Raw genomic sequence first — 20,388 nt, forward strand, 5'->3', positions numbered from 1 at the left:
TATCATCATTCAGATAACTCTGGAACGTTTTGCTGTCATAGATTTGCTCATTTCAAATGCTTCAACTGTTCAATTATCAATTAGAAAGGCTATAAAATTGTCAGCAAACCAAATAGATGACATAGATTTTATGGTCAAATTCATTTCGTGAATATGTGTGGACATGTTAATTATTTTTGTGTGTCAATATTATAGATATAGCAGACGACGTTCTGAAATGTATCTACTATACTCTTACTTTAATTAAGTCACTTTTAAACTAGTGTATGTGTATCGTGTTTTCAAAATCTCAATTCTGCATTAACTCTTCTTATTTCCACGAATTTTTTCGTTCTGTAACTTTCACTGCGTCGTGATTATGCCATTTTGTTGTATTTAATCTCCCTACACATTCAGTTCGCGTCTTGACAAGTCACCGAATTGTTATTTTCGGAGGTCGTAAATTAATTTTCGTCACCGTAAAATAACTCCCGTTTATTATGTTAAAAGCTAATTACATGTAAGCCGCTAAAGTGGCTGGGGGAGTTTCTTTTTTATATTATTTTATCTTCAACTATTAAGTAATTACTTCCATAGAAAGTATTAGGGTCACAAAAAAAACTTAATGAATTTTTATTTTTATATATACGGACTAAAATGGGGATTATATTGAAGGTATTAGGATGTATATTCGCTTCTATTTGTTTGTTGTTATCTGTGCTCAGATGCAAAGCTCCTTAACTAGATGTGGTATTTTATGACGTAGAAGAATGTTTAGAAGAAACAGAAAAAATAATAAAATAAGGCATCAAAGATTAATTTTGCTGACGTTCAATCAGTCAGCTATGATATTATTATTTATAATATTTGCATTTAGTGCATTTTTACCATTACGAAGCCTGATTACTTATTGCTTCAAATTAATGTTCTGCAAACATCGTTAAGTTTATTTTAATAGTTATTTATGTACACTAACTAATTCCCAACAAACAAACTAAATAAAATAATTCAGAAAAGGTATATGAGGTGAATATATCAAAAATATTCGTAAATAGTAATGGTCACTAAACATAACTAGTTGCTATTTTTTTAATAGTTATCAAACATGAATACAACATTAATTGAACATTATGTTTTATTGCTATAGTCATAAGGTCTACAATAGTATAAAATGGCGGAGATATAAAGTCAGTGATAAACCGTTCAACACGCGCCCAAACTAAACAATATGCCGTAATAGTTAAATGTCTATAGTTGAACTAACTATTAATCATTTCCTCTAATTTAATTGAAAGTATGCGTGCAGGAAGTGGTCACTGGTGTGCCTGGATCAAGGTCGGTTTTAACTAGATTCACAATTTTAAATTGTATTTTATATCCATGTATATATAGTTATTTATATTATCTATTCTTTTATTTAATACAAAATAAAATGAATTACGTATAACCTAACGTCTCATTATCTGACCTTTTCCTATTAATAGTTGGTGTTAAATGTTTATTAACTAGAAAACAGATCAAAAACCTTAATATTTTTCTCCATGTTTTAAGGTATTTAACTGGTATTTGAAGTGACTAGACCGGGGTAGCATCATTCTCCCAAAGGAAACAGAATATAATACTATATAAAGTATCCGAGCTTAATGTAAAAATAGAGAGTACGGGAGGTTGCTATTCTTCTTTACAACTCTTCCTTCTGAGTCAACTTCAATAGTCCATCTTTACTTCCTAAATAACATATTTTCACTAAAATAATTCTTAAAATGTATGTGAACATAATTAATATGGAATAAAAACAATCTAATTTTCATAAATCTATTTCTTTACAATACCTAGCCATACATTTAATAAAAAAAGTATCGTATTAACTAAGATGGAACTGATATTTCAAAGTAATTTACTTACTCCTTATAAGCGTAAGCAATACATCCACACTGAATGTGCCAAACAAAAATGGAACACCATGTTACCATGTGCAAACCCCATGCCATTAACTAAACAAAGGCACAGAGCGCCATATGTGTCACGGAGTGAAAAACATAAATAGATTTCACAGGGTCACTCACCACGTGCTGAAGATTCACATCTTAAGGGGTTTTTGATCTTATGAATAAATAAGTCAAGATTTTTTTTAAGTCAAAAATTTCAAGTAATAACAAAGTTAGTCTGAATAACAAAAACACTAGATTTACGAGTGAGTTTTAATCGATAGAATTAATTATGTGGGTGTTTTTGGTAACAATGTTATTTTATATTTAATTACAATCATTTGTATGTCGATAGTCCGTGTCGTGAGTGCACGCACGCGACACCACTGTTACAGGAATTGATATATAATTCTTAAAACAATCATACGACCTCATTGACTCCGTTTATTTTTTATTGTCTCTATATAATGACATACGTGGTCACGGACGTTTTGTGCGTGACTATTTAAGTATTTGCTTGACTTTATATATTTTTGATTATAGCATCGAGTCTAATGTTCAAAATCTTAGAAATATTTCATATCATTGAACTTATAAGTTAATTTAAGAGAATTTAGGAAAACTGGAGCAAATGTCTTTTAAGGACAGAAATAAATATTATAATTAACAATGAATAATTTGGGAATTTTTGAGTTCTTTGTTGAATACCATTCACCGAATTCCATGAAATCATTTCCCTAACAGATTCGTGTAAAACTTGAAAGCTTCCAAATTAATCTTGCGAGTATTAATGAGCAGACCGATATATTTAAGTTTATGTTTTGTTTGAGTAACCGAAAACGAATTCATAACAATCGAGGGGGCAGTTTATAACACAACTGTCACCCTCGAACTCATTATCGAGCCTTATGATAATTTGTTATATCGCCCCAAACTTCTAAAAACATGTTCTATTCTTAATCCGAACGTCAAACGTTGCGTCATATGCGTACTCATACTAAAATCCGAAACAAAGAAAGGGCAGAGAACTTTTAAATCATCGAATGCTGAGGTGACATTGATGGCGCGTGTAAAAAGAAAATAAACCGAATGACACATTTATTAGAACTGTCACTTACGTTTGACAGTTCATAGTTTTAAAATATAATTTGTGATAAGGCTAATGTATGTTCAGATGGTGCGGATGGATGGGCTACCGGGTTTTAGCTTTCACGTTACAAAATCACCTTTAAATTGAACGAGGACTTTATATAACAAAAAAGAACAAACAAATCGTTTGTCGTTTAAAAATCAATAACATTATATACAAGAGAAGAAAACTTCATAAGTAAGAAAACTTCATAAGTTGAGATAAATGAGAATGTAAATGGGATTTGATAAATATTGAGACAAAAAGAAATCAAACATATGACCAGCAATTAGGCAATAGGCCATTAGAATTTTGAGATGACAGATGGAACTTTATATTATACGTACGCTCTAACTGCCCCAATTACGTACGCTGACAATATGGTTAGGGGCATTAGTCGACTAATTCAGTTGACAAGCGAGTCGTAATCATTATGGAGCCCGGTAACGCCCCTGTCCTGACATATACGAGATGTCAATTTTTTATAAGTTTTTTGGCGTTGACATTTCTAATGTATTTAAACGGATGATAAATTAGTTATTTCTTATTACTAGCACGTTATACAGTTTATTAAGTTTCTTATAATATGTTTACAGTACAAATGTTCATTCTTTTTTTAAAAACAAAAATTTCAATACACTTTTGGCGAATTATTTTAATAGTAACCAATATTGAGATTCGGTTACAAACATTTGCATGATAAATAACAGTTTTGTGGTATCGTGTCATAAATACATATTAATCCCGGAAACCCGGTAAACACATCAGCTTTATTAATAATTCAACACGCCCATAGACAATTATAACATTCCAGAAGATTCCAGTTCAGAAATATATGACCGTAAATATATCGACAAAAATATCTACACATTCGAATTTCGTACAATAATATTACTTGGCTACAAGTTAGACAGATGTGTATGAATTAGAATGGAAATTTTTAAATGACAGTTATCATTTTGTGTCGCTCAAGAAATAACTAATCATTTTATTTAATAAATCTATATTCCGCGAGTAGAAGAAGGATTTATATAAATATTAATGTTATTTATTAAAAAAAAATCATATGTATCTTTTTGTAATTCGACAATAAATGCAACGCACAATACAAAATATAATAAGTAAATTACTTTTAACGTTTCTTATATGTTGTAGTCGTAATTGCACTAAATGATGGCAGACGAACAATGCTGCTCCCACATGGGCGTTCTTAAAATGAATTCAATTCTTAAGTGTACAGTTACATAACGCTTTGTGTGATCAAACCAAACAAATTCTCATGACCTTCGTTACATCAAAGAAAACATTACGTAGGATGTATTAAGATAAATATATATAAAAAAAAAATAGTTTCTTGACTTTATATATAAATTTTGAAATCCAACTAGCAAACTACGCTTATAACATATTTTACATGAATAAGTTAAAGTTAATTTAGAGGAATTTTTGTATACGAAACGTATTTTCTGTATCGTCTTCCGTTACGAAAGATATGTCTTATTGTTAAAAAAAGATTCCTATCGATATTCCACAATGTGTCATAATTAAAGTTTCAAAACACTGACACGAGCTATTAGCTGTTTCATACGTCTACATAAAGAGGTATTGTAACTAACTTTATCGCTACTTAATCTGTGGACCAATTAGGGTCTTATTGTACAGGGTGGTCCGAGTTCCATATGTTCAAAGTTTGTACCTCCGTCAATTAAAAATGTCAGTTGCAGTCGTCTCCGGAGTCAACACCGAAACTTCTATAAATGTCTTCTTATTCGACCCATCGTATGAAACCTTTTTAAACATAAACTCTACAGTAAGGACGTTTACAAAAAATAACTTTTATGATTCCTTCTGATAACATTTGTAGGATTAGAATTAATATACAAAGCAGCTTTTAAAACTCTTATTAACTAAAATGATTAAGATTTAAGGACGAAAAATTACATGAATGACTTTATTGTCCTACATAAACCACCAAGATCGAATGCACCAACAAGAACGGAAGACATGTTATTTTTTCGGTACACACGCTATTCGTCATACAACAACATTCCTCAGTAAACCGAGACCTTTTATTGTCAAACAAGCTTGACTTTTTTCTTATATCTTACTGTAACCATTGATATCGATAAATATACGAGGATTAGTTCTGAGATACGCTTGTTCGACAATCTGGACTGACAATGAAAAGTAAAAATAAAATTATTAAAAAATAATAAAACATCACAAAATTTGAATGAAGTCTCATCGTTATAGAATTTATTTGAATATTGTATTAAACAGAGGAAATACTTATTAAAGTTTTGGGTCATATTTAAAGAATGAATTGTAATCGACTGACGCAAGATATTCAAAAGCGTGTCGGTTGAAGGCACCCACGGAACTTTTATCACAGAGCATAAATTTTACATAAGCACATCAGAAACAATGTCAAGTGATCTTCATCGACATATGGCGATGGATTGAAAAGTATTGGGCTTCTAAAGATGTGTCTATTAGATGATAATCTTTTGGAAATTAAATAAAAAGCTTTACATTTTCTGTAAGCGTTACAAGCTATATTAAATATTCACAGTATCGACTAAAAAAATATCTAACGTCTCGTCCGTTATCTATTTTGTCAACTTTCATCCGATGATTTCATCCTTAAGGTCAGACAACCGGTATGCTTTAAAAAAAACTAACGTCCGTTAATATAAGAACTGGTCTCTCAATTAAGATCAGCTGGTCGACACTCCTTCTACTAGTTAGATAAGGGACGGTGTTCAAATATAATCGTTTCGCCAAGACTATCATATTGTAACCAAATTAGCATTATCTCACCACACTATAACTAACTCAATTTCAACACTCAAAACTAAAAAAAAATAAATTATAAAATTCAAGTTACATCTACAAATACACGACTAAGAAGAAACTATGATATCATTAATGATGTGTAAAAACAGCTTAAAACATTCATCATTGTAATAGGATTCTACTATGGAGTCAGCGATTAATAAACGTTGACCGTTGACGGAATTATTGTTTAAACTTTAAACATAACTCATTCCTAAACGTTCGTTAGAATTCAAAACAGCAAGGTCGAGAAACTACGCCTAGTAACATATCTCTTAATATAAAATACAAGAGACGAACAGCTCAGACAAAATCTCAGTAAATTTTTACATAGTGAAGGTATTCAAGACACCTTTAAAAGGAATTACAAGCAATCAATTAAATAAAAACATCCCAATGTCTACAAAATAGTCATCAAAGGCACACAATGACGACGGTGTCACAAAGGCGGTCCCCCAAAATTTCCAAGTAGAAAGCATCTTCCAACGTTGTTACAGCGGTCTCTTTATGACTCATTACACGATCAGGAATGCCCATATACCAGGCTGAACAGCTCTTGCAACGCGTCTTTACTCGTCCTACCACGCACCATCGGGATTAGATTGTTTTTCTTAAATGGCATAACTAATTTCTCGTTGATTATATGAAACGCAATATAAGTAAACGCTTCGAATGGGAAGTTATTCATATTTTAGGAGAGAAATCAGAACGTTCTTTTAGTATCCATAAAATTTTTATAGTATGACAAATAGCTGGTATTTGTCAACCGATCTCTAGATATGGCCGTTCCCATTTCTAGTTATGTTGGATTGTAAATAATTCAGAAATGTAAGCCATGACGTCCGTTCAACGCGTTCTTTGACTGTGGTGGCTAATTGTGACACTCACATATAGAACGCGCAATTTCAAGTAATATCAGCGTGACAATAACTACTATCTCTAATTCCATATATGTGGATAATAGAATACTATTACTTTAGATCGACTTGAGCTACTACGGATAATCTTTACCCGTATATCCAAATAAATTAGTATTTAAGGAAAAAAATAATAGCATTTTTTGGCTGGTTGTCGCCAAATATTTCGTGTTGTCATCGGCCGATTGATATTGAAACTTGTATAGATAAGAGGCATAATTTATGATCATATTATTTCACACGAAATTCAACTTAAAGGCATAGATAATAGAAACAATCATTTGTTATTTGTGTTCAACGTCGGTGGTTCCACAGTTAACTTGCAAACAGTAATTCACACCTTTACAGCTATAATAATATCTGCAAAAAGGAGCTCTAATACAAAATCATAAATACAATTTTCGTTTGAAATATATCTGCGAAATGTTTAGCTTTGATGGTAAATACAAATTTTACCTTTATATGTATTAGAGTAAGGTAGTTTATCGTTTAAGATTTAATATATTGTATTGCCATCAAGCCGCCCTGTCAGCAGGGGTTAGCGGTGCGATTGAAACACGTCCAAATATCGCGTTCCTGTCTTTGTGTTGGAGGTCCGTTCTCCGTAATGACGACCGTTGTCGAAGCATTACTAAAGGTGAAATTATTGCATCCTAAATATGTTGAGTTGTAACCCACGGAGAAGCCTTTTAAAAATTACTGTCATGTGTAAAATTTAAGTATGTACAAAGCTTATTTTATTGTCAAGAAACATTTTAACTAAACTGCAGTGACGGTGAAAAGATACTCTTAAATTAGAATAAAAAAAATTATACCAGTTAAAATAAATTTGTTATAGCTCAGCCCACAACTGACATATATCTTGACACTGCCTTAATATTATTTTCAAGACACGTGTTCATGAAACCAATTAATCTAACGATTTTATAAAAGTTATTAATGAATGTGTTTTTATTTTTGAAGTTCGTTATCCTCCTTGCTTCTAGCTTGATATGCTTACTATCTGCCCAGTACAAACTGTAAATCTTTATTACAGAGACTTCACCATCACACTTCCACATAGAAAGTCAAGATGGGAATTATAGAACAGAAATACAAATACTTAACGAGTAACAGCACATTATTTAACTATTGTGTCTATTTATCGCGCCATAATTTTATAGAAAACCGTCCCGATAGTTCAGTTTACTTAAAAATAAACAAAATTCTTCTAAATACATTCTGGTGTTATATGTTTATTGAATTTAATTTCATTACTGTTATGTTACTGCTACTTATCACAGTAGCTGAAATAAAACAGTGCTCGCTAACTGCCACGTCTCCCAATAGGTTTTAAAATCCTTTGTGCCAATCAGTAAGAAGTTGCGTATCCCATTGTTACTTGAGGATGTCTTTGTTAACTCAGTTTGCGTGTTTAAGTTCGGTTTATTGTTACGCAACTCGTTTTAATCTACCGTTAAAAATGTTAACGAATAAATAAGCGGTTCCCATTTCATTATTGTATAAGTCGTTACTTGTTCCTGAGAGAAAAAAAGGTTATATTGTGATCTTTTCCTTTAAATATTTTAAAGTCAAACCGTATGGTTTTATTCTTAATTTGTTATGCAATAATGGAAAATCTTCTGGGGACACGGTCGCTAACTTTATTCAAATATTTTCGGCAAGGTCGTACATTCGCCTCGCACGCGTCTCGATCGAATTGCAACATATTAAAGGATACGCGAAACTTATGTGTTATAATATTTATTTTTATATAAAATGTTGTAAAAATTACACCTTTATGTACTCACAAATGAGTTGCTCTCTTAATTCATTCACTATTCTGTAACATACAGCTGCCAAGAATAAAAACAGCGAGGCGTTTTTTGTTGTTCATTGACGCTTGATACACTACAACGCTAAGATCAGACAGAGCAAGGTCGCGGAGGAGGTCGTCACATGTCGGAACAGGTCCCTGCAGGATGGAGACTGGACGACACCTCTGTTACAACATAGTGTTTTATATGAACATTATTAATTATACGTATAAATGTTTGATGAATATGTTTCAACAATTAATAATATGATATTATCAAAAGTCTATTCACGAATGTGCTTCTAGATACTCGACCTTCTCTTCTTTGCAGCTTCGATCAAAATATATGTAAATTACTCACTGTAATACAATCAAGTAAAACTAGTTAAGGAGTGTGATTGAGGTGAGCCTATAATGTTTGTGTAACATTCGTCCAACTCCAGCTGCAGCGCACCTTGCGACAGCTGCACACACAACTGGCCAATCATTACCAGCTAAATCTCGAGCCAATACCACTAGGGTTGACACCCGACACCCATCGCGGTTGTGCAGTTGGTGTGGGATGTATAGACATGTAATCATTATTGTACTGGAGAATAACATTATATATTAAGTGTTTGGATTATAAAACATTTCCTTGGAAAGCCAATTCCTTCAAAAAGTATGCACATTCCAAGTTTAAATTCCATCTTCTTCTATGTATAGTTCTCTGAGTTTTAAATTAATAAACATACCTAAACCTACCTATGTTTCAAAATCAATAAATCTATTTTTGCATCAACCCTATACACATACCAAATCACTACATATTAAAAGCCACCCACCTGTTCCTTGGAATTAAATAAAATTTTAGTTTTATTCTGATATACTGAATACTACTGAAGTATTTCTCCAACCTTTACACCACCAGACGACAGTCAGGATCAAGAGAGATATATCAATCGTAAAAGAGGCCACATATCATTCTAGAACGTAAAAAAATATAAGAGCAGACAAATGTGTCCAACTCAAAATTCATCTGAATAATTCATCGTTAACAAAGATACGATGAGGTCAATCGGTGTCATTTTCTGTTTAGAAATTATTTACCCCTTATATAACATTAACGTGTACCTAACTATGTCACTTATACTATCAGCCGACAGGACGACGCGTTGATGTCTTTTATATGTAATTAATATAATATTGTACATTAATATGCAGTGATATTAATTATTTAACAAATAATTTAATTACAAAGTTTAACATAGAACGTAGAAGATAGAAGCATATTAAGTTATGATTTATTTAAAGGTGATCCAATCAACATCGTGTTTACACACAATATATATAGATAGAGTTAAAAGGTTATGTTAATACGTAAAAATAAACAAACGGCTATGAAAAATAAGCTTTCGTAAGAATATTCATTAGACACCGAAGGTTTTATTATAGAAAAAAAACAGGAAATATTTAAAAATATATTATGTACGTATAGGAAACGACTTTCTTTTCTCTACTTTCTGTAGGCTCTTTATAATAAGTTTAAATATCTCCTTTATATAATAATGTTATATATGCAATGAACAAAAAAATAATTCCCATTACATACATTCAGATCACAAGCTACATGACATATGACAAATGCCACCCGAGCCAGCCAGCGTCTGTTTAAGGCTGTATTTACACCTTGAATTAATAACGTCCGATAAATCATAGAGTTCAAACAAAACGAGAATGACTTTGGAGGAATCTATCACGTTGGCACTATGTGTTACGTCTGCTTATTATTCGGGTGACCATTATATTCAAATGCATTTATAAAATAACTCTTACTATTAGTTTTCGTCGACACCAAATACGAACATTTCCTAGTTTTATACTAGTATGTGAGAAAATTATGTAATGAACACTTAAAAGTTATTTACATTCAGTTTGAAGTGAAAACTCTTGGTAGGGGAGTTGACTTAATAACGTGTTTGCGATAGCCTCAAAGTCATTCATTCGGACTCTTTAATGGATAACTCTAAAACTGTCGACGGAAACGATAACTCATTGATTAGACAATTTAATATTTAACGAAATATCTTTAAAAAAACAGTTAGGAGTTCATCTCGCATATGAAGTGTAATCCTTATCCGCCTCTGTAGTGATGGTCACCCTACTCATAATATCTGCTCATCACAATCCATCATACTCCGAACGCGATGCCTTCAATTCGGTTACTTCGAGAGCTCTCAAATGCTCATACGATGTGATTAGGGTTATTCTGTGATAATAAGAATAATTATTACATTAGGTTAAATATCGACAAATGTTTGTATTCATTCATTTATTTATATTATTAAAAAACAATAAATTAATTTAAATTTTAGGAAAATTAATCCTTAAAAATATTTTAATTAATTATTTATTATAATAGACAGTAGAACGACCCAGCCGATCTATATCCAGTCAGGAATCAAACGCGCGACCTTTAACTGTATTATCGTCGTTGTATCTTCTGAGCTGACACTCGCGTGTGTATTTTTCGTTTGACTACAATAATAGTGATAGTTGAATACTTCAAGAAATATGTTACAGTGTAACATTTCTACGTTGCACTCACCTTGAAATACGTTGAATATTTTTAAATATACGTGATTCGTCACGTTAGAGACGTGGGATTTTATTGAAACCATGTCTTAGTATATGAAGTGTGTTGACTCAAGCAATATAAATGCTTTTTGACGTTATCAGAAGAAAAATTATATTTTATTCACTCCTAATATTATAACGATTTTAAGAGGAAACCGGTAAAATAATTGTCTCTATAAAATATATGAACCGCTACTTTAATAAAAAACAACCCAGTGACGAAATCAGCCGAAATATATCGATTTAAATAAATCAATACATTAAATAAGTAGCAAGAATATAAAACAAATATGAATAAGAAATTGATTGAATTATTTCTAACAATTATCATGTATTTATTTACTGAATGAGAGTACATTTGAAATGTTATTATAATATAAATATTTTAAAGATTTGGTGACAGACAAAAAGATCTGATGAATAAATCCATAGCCGTTCTAAATTCATGGTAATTTTAATTTAATACTGATGCGGTCACCGAACGTTCTTTCACGTATCTACAATTGTTTACAGTGATTTACATTAAAATGGGGGTCGTATAAAGGTCTCGGCTCCCCGGCATTAATATCTTCAAATTGGAACCTTTCATACTGAACGGGTCGATGAACCTTGTCGTAGATTAATCTGGATCTTAGGATGGACATACATTATCGGACTGAAAAATTCGGCTTTAATATTATATTTTAATATTAAATATTTGTCATTCAATCCATTTAAAAGGATTATTAATATTATTTTATATTTTTTCATTTCAATTGATATCTCAGTGAATATTTTTGTAGAGACGGGAAATGCTATCTACCAAATTTATTGCAAATATTACTAATCATTGCCTATTCATATAAAGCATTATTCGAATAATAATTTTGCTTTATATAATATAACAACATAACATATAACAACATAAAAATTTAAAATTCAATAATTAAGTTGTATATAACTTTCAGTCTGCGGCCGGCCTAATAGCTCCTTAGAAAAGACCAAGAATGTGCATCACTATACACTATAGATGGTATCCCTTTGTCTGTGATCTGAATCATATCTATTGGATGGACGTTCAATATTTACAATGGGAACTCTCTGGTCTCCACGGTCAATTATTACATCTGAATATATCACCAATTACCGCCCAGCCCACAGACTAAATTATTTTTTATTATCTGTTGCGATGACGTCATAGACACGTTCAACAAAGAAGGATACATTGAACGTCACTCATATATGTCAGTCACATATATTAATGTCATTTAATTATATATTATAAGCAATTCATTTAGGATTTTATCAATGGTTAAATGTGAATAGTTAAATCAAAACCCTAATAGATGTAATTTAATACTATCTTATAGAGGAGTTATACGCTTCGTCGACTGATAATATCGTTTGGGCCCATTTTTAGCGGACAATACAGGGGTTGCATAGATCGGTCTATTATCTGATTTCTTAAGATCGTGTTTCTGTTATTGTTATGTTAATGTTCTCGTAATGTGAGAAATTCGGTTAGAAAATTTAAAATATTCCAACCCTTTCACAATTTCACCGGTAACTATATAAGCATCAATTGAATATTTCCCCTACTTTTGTTATAAGCTAAGCTTTTGTTAGGCGCGTTCTTTATCTACTTTAATTTTGGTTGATTCGGAGGTTTTTGTGAAGATGAACGAGAAAAAAAATATCCATATTCATACTGCAACTTTAAAACTACTCATTCACATTAGAGCTTACTAAATTCGTACAAATAAAAGTATACCTCACAAAACAGACTTTTCTAATCAGATCGAATAAGTCTTAAAAAATATTTACGTTGACTACCAGGACATCATAAATTTGAACGTTGCAACACGAAAAAGTTATCCGAATTACGAATACGAGAATGTAATCGACGTAAATAAATATAACTTGTATATAATTTTTTTAACGATTATATAAATACACCACATGCTCATGAAAATGATTATATTTATATATGTATACAAAAAAAGAAATTAATAGTGAAAACGCACTTGTTTTTTTTCATACAGTTAGGAACACAATACAACATACATGCTTATAATAACAGAAAACGAATTCTAATCCAAATGAATTCAAGTTGCTCCTAATCATTGTGTTTCTCTATTGACGGTTCTCACGAGTGGACCTGCACGCGTATTACGTGCATTCGACATTTAGTAGGAAGGTTTTTGAACGTTGTCTTGCCAATCGCGATAGTATCTCGAAGCGAACCGAGAAATAAATTAGTATATCTAAATACACTTTAAAAGTGATTATTAGAGTAATCATTCATAGTCCATCTCAGCCGCGTGAGGTACACTGCTGGACAAGGGCCTCCCTCATCGAATCCCCTTGATCATTATTTAATTTTATAATGAAGTCCAAATTATACAAATTCAAATTAAGTCTAGATTAATACAATGGAGAAGTCTCAACCCACGTTAAAATAAAATACAACGCCATCTAGTAATTTTAAACTGAATCTAAATTCGAAAGCGAAGAGCGAGACGGATATAAAAATTTGCTTGTAGTAAGATGAAACAGACAACAGGAGAGAGCATAAAGTCAACCGGTTAGTGGTTAGCATTGCAAGGTCGTCGCGAGAGGTGACTGACACGGTTGCGTGCCAAAACATTATACATTTAATATTATTGATTTTTAATAGATGTACGGATAATCACCAGCCTCGCCTTTGAATGCAAAAAGCGTGAATGATCACGTTTATTGACGGCAAATGGACATGAAACCGAAAATTGCAAATGGCGTCTCATGCGTGATGACAGGAATGGCGCTCGTTAGAACATTTTTTCTAACGTCCTTATGAAAAATGCGAATCAAATTAATGTTCCGAGCCAGTCACGAGTTATGTGTGAGAAAATCTTTGTAATATGAACCAAACTGGTGTTAATTTGCTATCAAAATATATTTGTACGAATAAATGTTTTGTTTACTGAAGAAAAATATGGAACATAGACTATATCCATTATAAAAAAATAACAAATTTTGTATAGATAAATTATTTATGACTATGTACATGCCACTCTCTCGTGACTTACTAATTTCTTTAGTTACAAGAGTTCGTTTTACATCGCCAGACTAGTTTTGAGCACTTTGAAAATTAGAATGCATGGATTCTGCGCACGCGCTGGACGATGCTAGCGAGCACTTTGAGAAACATTTGTGGTTAGTTCCAATATAATAATACAGTATGTTTTACTGTCTTTGTATATATATATATATATATATATATATATATATATATATATATATGTATAATATATCGATAAAAAGGACTAGTAAGAATGAAAAAACATTTGTTTTTTTTAAATAACTAGTCCTACAATTACTGATTTCGCTTTTATGACTCGGGTATAAATATGATAAAAAGAATGAACCATACATTCCTATGCTATCAAATTACATAAAATAGTGATTTTTGTTTACAAAAGCCACTTCTGGGTCGTTAAAACACAATAAAACAGATCGAAATCGTTGCTTTAACCGCACATCGGCCGAATGTAAACAGCGCCATCTAGCGGCAGCTGCTTGAAGCCGTTTATGGCCTGTTTAGCGACCACCCGTGTGATAATGTATTAAAAGACAGATGTCGTCATTAATTTCATTCAGTTAAATAATTTAAACACTAGCTGTTGTTCGAGAGTTCATCCGTTTCTTCCGGCATGTTAACAAAGTTTAAGAGTTTATAAAACAACTGTTAATTGAGATTTTTATAATTTATATCAAACAAAGATATCATAACTATCTTTAAAGATAAAATTCTAAAAATATAACATTATAATTATACTTCATTAATATTTATGTAATAGTTTTACTTATCAGTCTATAATTATATCTTTATTGAGAGTTTAGGATAAAAAATTTCCAAATAGAATAGCATATAAATACATAACAGGTTTAGTAAATTTTGTTACCTTGGCGTAGTCGACTGGGGAAGCATTTACGGGACTCGTGAACAAACCCTCACTGAAACAAAATTATTATAATTAATTAATTTATACGCATTATAATATTCACTACAAGTTTCCTTTGAACGTTATAATATTAACTCTTTATGTCAAGTTATCCATGAAAATCCTACTTAGGTATAAACCAATGTTTCAAGGTTTTAGTTTTTTTGACAAAATTTTGCTCTATAGCATTTTTTAAGACTAGTTTTTGTTACCTACAATGTAAATTTTCAGATATTTCACGTTTTTTAAGAGAGTCAATTTACACGTACACTGTAATTATATCTTAAAAGTTAAATAATAAAATCATACAATAAAAAAAATTTAAACCTTACAATATAAAACTACAGCGACATTTATAAATTGCGAGTACCGTTTCAGTGAGCAGATAAAAAAAAATTAAGCCATTCATGATCTAAGTAATTTTCAATAACAGTAGCTAATTACATCGTAAGTAGTAATTCATATTTTCAATTCATACCATCTAACAATATAGTATCTGTAATTTGTAACGTATGAGAATACTTAGAAAGTAAGCCAGATTAATTAGCCGTGTAATTATATGGCTATTTTATAATTGTACCTTGCACCATGGTGATGTACAGATAATAACAACAACCAGATTCTTTAGAGTTTAGCGCACAGATTATAGACGATATCTTAGTCATAAATATTGCAACACTGAAGTTTGACATTTTAATTGTTAAATCGTAACATTTTGAATTTAATTTTTTTTTTTTTTTTGGTGTATAATGGATTTATGACAAGTTTTGTTATTGCATCTATAGATTAAGACTTAGGTTTTGTTCTGGAATAAATACGCGAATACTTTGTTCTTGTTATTTCTCATACTTCCTCTTACTTCTTAGTATATTTTTAATTTAAAAGTTCAAAGAAGTTAAACAGCCTCGTGTGAATTCAACGGCTGGTTGTAATTATTCTGTTGTATATTCTACAGCACATTTGTCTGTGCCTAACTTTCGTTAAACATATGTTTAAATAAACGTCTGTATAAACCCAGTTATTAGTTATTAGTTATTAAGCAGATAACTGTGTTAAATTATATTCTTTTAACACTAATGTCTTTATCGTTTATGAAGTTTCATTTTTATTTATCTAATAAAATACAAAATATAATTCAAATAAACGAATTTTTTTCTACAGTTGGAATGATTCACATCAAAATATACTATTTTTTTTCAACTTGTACCGAAATTTTAATAGACCTAATATAATTTCACGATGTAATAACGAAACGTTTTGCTCATATATTTGTCGAACAATTAACTTTACAGTAAACGGGAACAAATACAAACATCATTAATGTTTTAATCAGTGTTGATGCAAATATGTACGTAGCGTAAGATTTATGCTCATACATATTTTTTCACCTGGCTATCTCTATTTCCGGTAAAGTGTTTTGCTTAATAACCGGTATAATCGATCTAGCGGACCGTGTTCTGGCTGGAAATAATAATGCGCCACGTTCTCTTATTGTAATGATTTATTGATTTCTGTTAGCAACATTGTAGTGGTGTAGATTTTTTTCAGGTGACGTGTTGACAGTCGTGCTCATCATCGTTAAATATATCTTTATTAATTTATCTTAATGTATTTACATGATAGTATATATTACCTGAATCTATACAGGTCATGGTTGTATGTAATAAAGGTATGTGAGGATTTCAAGTCTTGACAATACCGAATAAATCTGTCAATATAGGTTATTTGAAAATCAGGTATCTGAATCACAGAAATATTTTGCAGTTGATGTGGATAGTTTTAAAAAAATATTATAGGTGACTATTCGAATTATAAATATTTTACTTCGAATTAAATTAATTGTATTTTTGGAGACGTTTTATAAATAACAAGTAGTGCTAAAAGGATTAGTAAAGAAAGGCATTCCAACAGGAAATACGAGGTTAGTTTTGATTTAAACCATAACAACTTTCAAACAAAGTTAAAGGACATTTTCGGCAAATGACGACGACAGTGCAGATGTTTTTTTAATATTTCTAAATCGTTTATCTTACAAATATATGAAACTGTATTAAAACAGTTGAGAGATTTAATAATCATATAAATTATGAACAGCAAAGTCTTTGTTTTATATACAATATTACCACTTTATTGTTGCCAATTAAAAACATATAAAGTACTATATTACGAAACGTAACTAATAAATTAGCAAAATATGTAAAACTGAACTCACGTCTCCGAACACTTAGTGAGTATTTATAAAATCTCTGTTTCTAAAAACTTTAATAGGTTTATAGCCGAGTCTAAAAAATAAGAATAGAATTTAATCGATGTCCTCAAGAATCGGGCAACGATTCCCAGCTGCAGACCTTCCAGCTGTTTATTTTATTATACGAGAAATAAATCTGATAATATATATATATATATTTTTAATGCTACGGCTTCATTCGCACTGGAATAGTGGTTAATTTCGCCGTTGTCAACGTTTTTATTGGTTGGACGAATAATAATGTTGAATAGGTATTGTGTGGAGAAAACACTAGACAGTCTCATTTAAAAGTTTCATTTCAAGAATGAAGCGTCCATCAGTAAGAGTTTATGACACACAGACACGTGATGTTATGTCATGTCGTCACATCAATATTAATGTTGTTAATAACAATGTATAATGAGCGGATCATTGTGTTCTAACACGCGCTTTCGATTATATTAGCGATTTGCGTTGATGTTTAGTAAAAGTATCCTGATTTATAGCGATTGGCTCTCTTCGAATATGATGATTGGATTTAAATTCATCAGACAAAAAGTTTACTGGCAATGTTACTGAATGTATTGGAGAAAATATAATTTCAAATATTTTTATATACATGACAGTTATAACGTTAGGTAGACGGCAGTGAACTTAACGATGAAATTGTTAAACGAGTTAAATAATTTTGGTTTTCATTATAATAACGAATTGTTATTTGTCTCTCGAAATAGATTCAAACAGTTATTTTGTGAGCGGCGGTGTTGATTTAATTTCAATAAATCTATAACATCAAGGGATCAGTTCGGAGTGTTAGCGGACCAGTTGTAACATGAGGCTTTGGGAAACCGCAGCGTGCGCTCCGGCCACGAATGATTTAGATCTATTTTATAGCAACTAGCACAATAACATGACTTCAACGACTTTTATAATGTAGATTCTAATGTTGGCAACGTTCCTGGAAGAAATGCGGTTCGAATTTTATTGAATAATAACTTTTGTCGCTTCTAATTGGAAAGCGGGTAAATCGATTTTGAAAAATTGTTTATTGTTGGCTCAGTGGAAAACTACTTGGAATATTATAAATGTTATGAACGGATTTTGAGCGCAATTTAATCAGAAGTATTTCTTTTAAAAAACATCAAGATTAATTTCATATTAGAGGATATTTACTAAATACATATATAAAACAGTTGTATGATTAAAATAAGATCTTTGGAGAGATCTTTGTAACGAAAATAAGTAAAAACTGAAATCATTTTCATAAAAATATATTTTTTATAAAAAACAATGTAAAATAATAAATTACAAATCGAATAAAGAATGAGTAGGACTCCATGTTTCATAATACTAGTTTCTATTTCATTCGTTAACTCGTTACTCAGTAAAGTCTTTCATAAGTTAATTATAACTTTCCTGAATTGGAATGATAATATAATCAGTTTTCGAAAGGAATCAATTTATTAATAAAAAGATATAATTTGAGATGCTGTTCGAATATAATTTATATACGTACGCTAAGCATATAACTGACTACAATAAGGGCGTGTCATAACAGCACCCCATTTGAAGTCGTTTTCGTCTAAATTCCACTATTGGGCACTTTTACCTACATAGAAAGCATGGAAAATTAATTTGGTATTTATATTAATCCTTAGTAATGAAAACGTATAATTAGTACGAGTTGGGAACGACACCGTTAACATCTATAGTTACAAAGTTTCACATTAAACGAAATTCGACGAACTTCAAAGTTTCAAACCACCAGTCTTTAAGTAGCCGTTGTAAATTTGCTCGTCCTAAATATTTGAAAACTAACGCCTAGTTGTATTCAGTTGTACGCTATTTATGTCAATAGCATTCGTTTATGTTATGCGCAATGTTACACGAGTTACGTAAATCTAAGGTTATTTAGGTAAAGTAGTGGCTTACTTCAATTCAACCGTGAACTGATAGGTTTTTGCAAATAAAAAAAAGAAATTATAACTCATTATATATGAAGTAACGGCGTCTGTAACGGTCCCACTTCGCACAAGATGAAACGCAAATGACAGATGTATAAAATATAGAAAGAGACGTGAGAAAATATTCAAACCAACATTTTTAATGATTGTTCGGTATAGATTGAAGTATAAAACAATATTTAAATACGTTAAATGAAAGCTATTCAGGTGACGGTGGTGATTGTCCCCTGGCAGGCCTGCCTGCTTTATCAGTTATGTAATTCAGATAAAATTCCACGTTATATTTGAGATGCTGTGTGTGCAGAGCTCGTATGATACTTACGCCATGTCAACAGAGTTGCCGCGGCGGCGCTCACAAAGTTATTTGATCTAATCGTTGTACACCCGAAACCGTAAGACGTACACATACAATACTTGGGTGAGAAAAAACCACGGGTTTAGTAATATATGCTGTTGGAGAAATATAACTGAATTACGTAGTACATATATTAATTTTAAATTAATCCAATCGATGGCTTGTAAGTGATAGCTGTATATATTATATTTCATAGAAAGTTCCTTATTAAACGACTCAAAGATTGAGATTAAGATTTAAGATAATTATCTAATAAAGGCCACAGAAGCTTAAAACCTTATTGATTAAACATTAATACAGTTCACATTTAATAAATTTCTTCGATATTAGTGGCGTTAACGTCGAAGAGATGGCGGCGTTCCGTTACTTCTAGTAATACTATCCTCAGAAACCAGTCACTTTCCGACTGTGGTTGATCTTGAATAAAAAAAAACTTGTCATTTGTTTATAGAGTTGAATAAATGCTTCATATTCCTCTGAAATTCTCATTGATCAATTTTATCTATTTGGAAACCTAACGTCGCACCACGCGGACCTGGTGAAAACTTTTTAAAAATACATATCTTTGACAAATGATTTAGGTTTAAATTAAACGTAACCTCATTTTCGTTCATGTTGTTAATTTATTCAAAAAAATAACTTATACAAAAAACGTTTCAACCAAAATAGCGCTGTCCATGC

The 20,388-nt window shown here is 31.1% G+C and overlaps 1 protein-coding gene across 2 annotated transcripts in view; it reads right to left on the minus strand.

The window, feature by feature from the left end:
- LOC116767608 (TNF receptor-associated factor 4) overlaps positions 1–20,388 on the minus strand; it is a 54,569-nt gene that overhangs the window by 20,299 nt on the left and 13,882 nt on the right. For both annotated transcript variants that reach the window (XM_032658012.2, XM_032658011.2), the window contains exon 2: positions 15,123–15,174. In XM_032658012.2, coding sequence (XP_032513903.1) covers positions 15,123–15,174 — 52 coding nt within the window. The remainder of the gene's footprint in view (positions 1–15,122; positions 15,175–20,388) is intronic.

Source organism: Danaus plexippus (assembly GCF_018135715.1).
Source record: "Danaus plexippus chromosome 9 unlocalized genomic scaffold, MEX_DaPlex mxdp_24, whole genome shotgun sequence".
Taxonomy (NCBI): Eukaryota; Metazoa; Arthropoda; class Insecta; order Lepidoptera; family Nymphalidae; genus Danaus; species Danaus plexippus.